Below are 7627 nucleotides of genomic sequence, written 5' to 3' on the forward strand. Positions count from 1 at the left end.
CAGATAAATTGAAATCATGTAACTTTTCTCATCATAATGCAATAAAAGTTTTTAAAAAAAATAATGTAAATCTAAAATACTAACAAATGTTATTAATCAACTGCTATTTTCTATAACACATTCTATTGAGCAGTGTGCTCTTGTCATAGGTGATAATAACTGTGTATTTTTCCATCAAAAATTACATTTTATTCACATAAAATTATAGAAATATGCAAATATAACATCTCAATTTCCAGAGAAAGAAAAAAAAAGAAATTGGACAATATAAACCAATAGAAGGAAAAGAACCCAAGCATGAGACCTACTCATTTTACAACTTCAGAAACCCAACAAAACCATCAAACTAGAAGCCATAATATGAGTGCAGAGGACGTGGTACAGACCAGTGCAGGCCCTGTGCTTCAGTTTCTGTGCATTCGTGTGTGTGTGTGTGTGTGTGTGTGTGTGTGTGTGTGTGTATCCTTTTGATTCAGAGGGCCTTGTTCTCTTCGTGTCTTACATTCCCTATGGCTCTTACACTTTTTCTTCCTCTTCCAGGGAGATTCTCTGAGCTTTGACGGGAGAGATTTGTAGAAGACATTGCATTTAGGGATAAGGGTTGTAAGACCTTTTTCTCTCTGAGTGATGTCTCTGTATTTGTTCCAATCTGTTGCAAGAGGAAGCTTCTCTGATGATGGCTGAGAAAGGCACTGATCTGCTTCCCTGGCAGGAGTTGATAATTCATGTTCTAAAATATCAGAGAGTTTTTAAAAATGTTCTGGCAAAAATATATAGACAAAATAACAGTACCTTGCACTTTAATCCAGTTTGAGCTCTGGTGGTGAAAATGTTATATTTTCAGAAAGAGAGGGAGACAGAGAGAGAGAGAGAGGGAAAGAGAGAGAGAATTGAGAGAGTAAGGAAGGAGAGAGAGAAGGGAGGGAGAGAAAAGGGAGGGAGGGAGAGAGAGAGAGAACAGCTTTTCAGATGGGAAATTGTTTAGAGTCTCTCTCTCTCTCTCTCTCTCTCTCTCTCTCTCTCTCTCTCTCTCTCTCTCTCTTTCTTTTTTTTAGTTACCACATCTGGAAATAAAGGGTGCAGAAAGATGACTCAGTTAGTTAGTATCTGAAAGTAACTGGGATAATGAATCCAAAAGGACACAGGAAGACTTATTTATGAGTAGCTAAGAAGAGGTGTGTAAAGAGTTGTTTCTGCCAACAAGGACGAAGGAGATCACTAGATAAACATTGGTAAATGATTGTGCAAACGAAATCAGTGAAAAAATGTTATACCCTTGGAATCAAATTAGAAACCACACTCTGTAGGAGGTTCTGTCTCTATAGGGAAGGAAAGAATAATGTTAACCAGATGTCAGGTACTGTGTTTGGATATGTATGTCCTAAGAAGAATATGGCATCATCCATGTCTCCCAGGGTTTCACAAGCTCATAGCAAAAAGCTCTTGAGCATCTGTTAGGTTCTAGGCAAGTAGAATATGCTATTTTGTTCGTACTCACTGGGAAAACTAAGATAAAAGTGCCTAAGGCTTGCCTGAATTTCATCTAGAAAAGAATTGAGCAATAAGACTTAGTCTGTGTAGCAGTTTCTGACTTGTGTAGAAGACACCTAGATTATTTATTTTCTAATTTTTAAGAAATAATTTTTCTATGGTTGCTGAGGCTGGATCTACATTTCTAGGCTCAATAAATTCTCCCAAAATTGTTGGACTACTGGCATGTGCCATTGAACCTGGATAGATCACTTTAGCAACAGATTATTCTCAGACTACTGTTATTTTGGATGCATGGATACATGGATAACTGATGATCCATATTCTGGGCCTGAGAACCTGAACAACATGAACCATCCAAACAAGATCTTTCCAAGGCATACTATCAAATAAAGTGTAGAAGCTCAAAAACATGCCGTTTCAGCTAGAACTAAGTTTCTTTGAATTTAAGATGGAGGTGAAAAATCAGGGAAACTAGAGGAAGTAACTATACATAGCAGACAGATAAAGATAAAAGATATTGCCACGTCAAGTACACTGTATACGTTCAGAATAAAAATCCGAGTGAAATGTAGTGTTGTTGTGCTGTGAAAACTCTATCCTCTCCTCTATCATAGCTTGAATGAGTTACTTTTGTAGCGCTGTGACACAATCCTTGCAGTAAGACATTTACCCCAGGAATAATTTGTCTTATGTTTCCTGAGGACTAAGTGAGGTGCAGCATCATGGCAAGTAAGGTGGAAAGGAGGAACATTGATTTGCTAGTGGTGGCTGGGAGTGGAGAGTGGGATGGTGAGCAAGAAGGAGGTGGTGGGGGGGAGGAAGAGGGCAGGGAGGGAGAGAGGAGGAGAATCTGTGACTTGGAATTAGCTGTACCTTTCCGAAGCATATGCTCAGTGAGTTACTTCTTCCAGGTAGGGCCCATGTCTTAACATTTCTACCCTGTCCCAAAATAATGCCACCAGATGGGCTCTAAGCATTCAACACAGGAGTCAGAATCTAATTGTCTGTTTGCATCCTACTATGAGCTACTTAAGAACAGGTATGGACTATGGTTTCTTCCTTCTTACTTAAGTTCCAACTATAGGATATGTCATACAATTGAAGGTTATTAGTAGCTGAAAGAATAATACACAGAATTTAACAGGTTTAAACAAATGCCCACGGCAACCTTGTGTCTGCTTTCTCTCTTTGAAGAGGGCATTTAGAAAAAAAATAGCCTTATAAATAAACTCAGGTGTTATTGAAAAGAGGATCTCTCTTTCTCCCTCCCTCTCTCTCAAAGACTATTTTTTTCTTACTTTTGTAAAGGAAGTAAACTTAAGCTCCAAGAGTATGTGTAAACTCACCACACATCATAACATGGTCACAGGAGAATTCACACATTTTAGATAAGCTGGTAGAAGAACAAAGGTAGTTTTGAAAGGTTCAAGAACAAGATTCTGAAATGTCCTATCTACTCTACAGAACTGACCAACCTTGGCATCTTTCTTTTAATGTACTTGGGCTCCAGAATAGCCTAGGGCATTTGGAATACAGACAATTAGCACCTCAGACAGGGCAACCACATGCAAAATCATGACACTACTCAGAGGTCTCAGGAGGTGACAAGTTTAGACAAGAAGACAATTTCAACCTTGCCTGACAGGTTTTCTACCTTTCAATGTTTTAGTGTTTGATTTAAATGGCATCTATATGTAGAAAGTTTTCTTCAAAATATAAAGTTCTCTTCCTCTACGATGTTTTTTATTTCTGAGATTATTTTAAAAACAATGAGAACAAATCTTGAGATGTCAAGATCTTGCTTCTTCCACAAAAAATGAGCTACCCCTGTGTTTTCTCCAAAGAAGCTTGCTTCATTCATTCACTCATTCACTTACTTATAGCACAGGATGTGGAGGCTGGAAATGACTACTCAGGATTCACCTGGCTCAGTTCCATTTTACAAATGGAGAAAATATGGCTCAGAGAGAAGAAACCATTTAGTGGTAAAAGGTGAAGTACAATTTGGACCTCACATTTCACTAATGTGCCTTCCAATTCCCATTGCTGTTTCTAAGGGGAACCAAAGGCATGGAAAAACACTGTGTGTGTGTGTGTGTGTGTGTGTGTGTGTGTGTGTATGAGAGAGAGAGAGAGAGAGAGAGAGAGAGAGAGAGAGAGAGAGAGACAGAGACAGAGACAGAGACAGAGACAGAGACAGAGACAGAGTTAGACAGAGAGAAATTGAGAGACAGAGAAAGAGACAGAGATAGCCAGACAAAGGAGAGAGATAATTTCTGATTGTTTTCTTGACAGCGTTAATTTCAGCCATTTATTTATTCACTAAATCCATCCACTGTGCGCCAGTCTCCAAGGATACAGTGGCAAACAATGTATATAAAACCCCACTGATATAGACATTAAGGTCAAGTGGCAGAGACAGGCAACACACAAGTAGATTCTTCCTCTCATAAGTGGGGCCTATTCCTTAGCTCTTTGTCTATGGGTGCCACTGTTATCTCCCCTTCTCTGTTATAAGATCTTTGTCTTCCTGTACTGTGGCTACAGGTACAGAGAAGGAAGAAAGCTATTTCAGTTCCTCTATTCTCTATACTTCAAGCCCTGTGTGAAGTTTGAATTTGCCAAAGTCAGGCTTAGTGCCTGCATAGCAGTCGAGCAAGGATGTCAGTAGTTTTCATCAACACTACACTGGTGGGCTGGCTCACCTGTCAGTTTGCTTGTGAGATGAAAATAAGGTACTGGATGTGAGAATTGTACCGTTACCTTATAATTTAACTGTTCTCTTTGGATGCGATTTTCGTTGTGCTGAAACCCACTGTACCTGGCTGCTTTGACAAGCATGCTGTTTTAGCAATGCAGAATGAAACAGAAAGAAAAGAATGCATGGGATGCTTGTTCCATCAGATCCAGGTTTCTCTGTTCCTGTGTTTGTAGATGATTTGTTCAGGGTTGTTCAGAGACAAAAAAAAAAAAAAGTTAGGTTTTGTTTTTAACCTATGGAACATTGAATGTTGTAGCAGTTACATTATAGGTCAGGTACTGTCCCTATGCCTCAATAAAAGAAGATTCCCTTTTCTTTCTTTTCATTTTTCAAATACCATCATTGTAATTGATTTCTAAATAGAGTCCTGGTTAAGCTAACCTCTGATGTTCTCAACATTGATGTAGGTAGGCTTTTATGTATGAGAATAGAAGTTACAACACATTAATCAACACCTGTGTCATGATGTAAAATGGATTTTATATCCACAATGATTCTGGCCCAGTCCCATACACCAAAGGGTACATAGAAGTGCACATACAACACCAATGGACAGACCAAACTGGACCAAAAAAGCCCACAAGCCAGCAGCTCTACAGGAAGAACTACAGGCAGCTGAGTAGAACCAGAAGTAGAGGAAGTGGTCACCCTAGGGAAGCGCATACTAATAGGTTGTCCAGTACCAAATGGCTAGCCCTGAAAACACACATACACATAGCATCATATAGACACAACTGGCTGTGCTTAGGAACGACACGTATATACATATATGCACGCAATAACAATAGGCTGATGGGGAGCTGGGAGGGTTTCAAGGGTGAAAAGGGAAGGGGGAAATACTGTAAATATATTGTGATTTTAATAATAATAAAAAACAAAGAAGCACCAATGAAAGGATTTGCTCTTCTTAAGCCCTTTACCTAGACCCATCTGCAACATTTTTTAACACTAAGACAATGGCTTTCATACTTTTGGACCTTGTACAACACATTAAGGTAAAAATATTTGTTTTGGCCTAAGCGTATTCAAGGATTTGGCATATGGTTTCGGGGTAGAAGACCTCATCTGGGAGGTCCTCGATTCCATCATCAGCATTGAAGAAAATAAAGCTGTTTCAGGAACGTCTAGTCCCCAAGTCAGTAGCCCTTGGTGATGCTGTAGAAGCCTCGCAGCCATATTCTGCTGTGGTTTTGTAGCTTGACTGCTTTTATGCTTTTATTTTGTCAGTCTGTTTCTTCTCCTCATGATGAACGTGTACCATTTGCTTCTATCACCAATTCTTGCGTACACTAGTTAAGCCAAGTCATTGCCGATGGCTTCGCAAGTCCCAGGAACTACACAAGAACAAAGGCACTATCAAGTTTCTCATCTTTGTGCAAGCTCTGTCTGCGTTGCTGGCACAGCTCAAACACTGCAAGTGTTCACCTTTCCAGCGTGCCCCCTCCCCCACCACGAACCCTGTGTTGGAGAATAGCTGATCAAACCCATCTCAAGTCTGAAGCTGTTAAACTGCTGAGCTGGCCTTAATTGAAGTGTGAGAAGAGGTTTTAAGGCAGGTAGACAACATCCTGTTGTTAGGGTGTTCATCTCTCTCTCTTTTTTTAAATACTGGCTGCCCTGGGAGTCAGGTGGCTGATTGTGCCCAGCAAGCCACTGCAGCAGCAACAGCAGCAGCAACATTTCCTTTTTACCATCGTTCTTCTGAGCCCATCAAAGAGTTTGCTAGGAATGGATGCAGTGACTGTGTACCACGGCAAAATCAGCAGGGAGACCGGGGAGAAGCTCTTACTCGCTACGGGGCTGGATGGAAGCTATCTGCTGCGAGACAGCGAGAGTGTCCCTGGCGTGTACTGCCTGTGTGTTTTGTGAGTACATCTCATGGTAGTGACAGGCTGCTAGCATGTGTGTAGCCTGACCTTCAAGGAGGGCTGGTAGTAGTGGCAGAGGAACCCAGGGAATACAGACAGCGGGAAATGAGTGGTCCTAGGGCTCAGCCCAGGGCGGTGGTGGGGAGTACTTGTATGTAAGTCCCTCACTGCGGATTTTATCTACTGCATTTCACCAGTGCGTTTGTGGCAGCTTCACCGAATACCCTTCAGAGTGGGAAAACATGGCCCAGAACTTACCTATACTTTGAGAAAGACCCATACTCTGTACTTCGGCTCTGATTCCATGATGGTAGGGCTCTGGGATGTTGCACTACTTGTATTCTGGGCCTTGAATTAAGGCAAAGGATGATCTTTCTCTATCATTCTCTACAAATATGACTGAAAAACGGTACCCTAAAAGAAGAGCATCTAGCAAATGCTCTTTGGAAGTGGTCAACCAGGAAATGGAATCCATTACTTGCAGAATGCAGCCCAGGGAAGGCAGAGGCACAAAGATATGTGTGAGTTTCAGGTTAACTAGCCTGGTTTACACTGCCGGTTCCAGGCCAGCCAGGGCTACACAGTATAAGATCCTATTAAACAACAATAGCCAACGACACTAAAGCAGTACAGTACTGAAGAGGATGTGTCTGAAAGAGTAGGGGCACCACTCTGGTGCTGCCGAATTGCCTGGCTTTATAAGAGGGGTAAGGGATTTAACAACTGGTGTGTCCCATAAAAGAGGACCGACAATAGTTTTAAAGAGCAGAGAGAGAAAATACCATTGTAATAATGATCCCACTTTGAGCTTTGCCTAGACGCTCCATTTTGAACCAGGTGCAGCTGCATCTTGGCTCACAACCTCCCAGAGCGAATCCTACCATAGTCAGACTCTAAAGCACGTTATCTTAGAGCATCAATCTCTTAGCCCTTGATTTTAAATGGCTTTCATATTCCAAGAGACTATAAAGATTAAATATCCATGTATTAAAAAAAAGAAAAAGAAAAAGTGAACACTGGGCTTGATGCTCAGCAAATGTAAGTCTGGTTTATAATTAGTCTCTTTTTGGACAAATTATTTCGGTACTCCTTGAGGCAGTCTACAGAAAGACCCCGCTCAAGCACTATTATAAGCACAGTATATATAGATATGTACATATCTATATATACACTCTAGTACAGTAAAGTCTACATAAAAGCAAAACAAACCAAAAATGCTTGGTAGTGAGTTCTGTACCTGATGATACACTGAAAAAATTTGAAGTACTCTCTGGGCCAGAAAATAAAGATTAAATTGAAGCTGGTATGAGAGGATTGTCATTGTATATTGATTTTTTAAAAAATGGCCAAGCCTTGTTTTTGGCAGTTTTCAGATCATGCTAAATACATTTATCATAAAGGCTTCAAGGTAAATATATGGAAAAATAATTTTTCAGTGTTGGGGACAGAATCCAGGATTTTATATGTACCTGGAAAATGCTTTTTTTTTTTTTTTTTTTTTTTT

The 7627-nt window shown here is 40.4% G+C and overlaps 1 protein-coding gene across 1 annotated transcript in view; it reads left to right on the forward strand.

Moving 5' to 3' along the window:
• Nucleotides 1-5867: 5867 nt before the first annotated feature.
• Sh2d1a (SH2 domain containing 1A) overlaps nucleotides 5868-7627 on the forward strand; it is a 22328-nt gene continuing 20568 nt past the window's right edge. The window contains exon 1 of the mRNA XM_031355051.1: nucleotides 5868-6120. Coding sequence (XP_031210911.1) covers nucleotides 5984-6120 — 137 coding nt within the window. The 5' untranslated portion in view covers nucleotides 5868-5983. The remainder of the gene's footprint in view (nucleotides 6121-7627) is intronic.

The sequence above is a fragment of the Mastomys coucha genome, chromosome X, assembly GCF_008632895.1.
Source record: "Mastomys coucha isolate ucsf_1 chromosome X, UCSF_Mcou_1, whole genome shotgun sequence".
NCBI classification, from domain to species: Eukaryota; Metazoa; Chordata; class Mammalia; order Rodentia; family Muridae; genus Mastomys; species Mastomys coucha.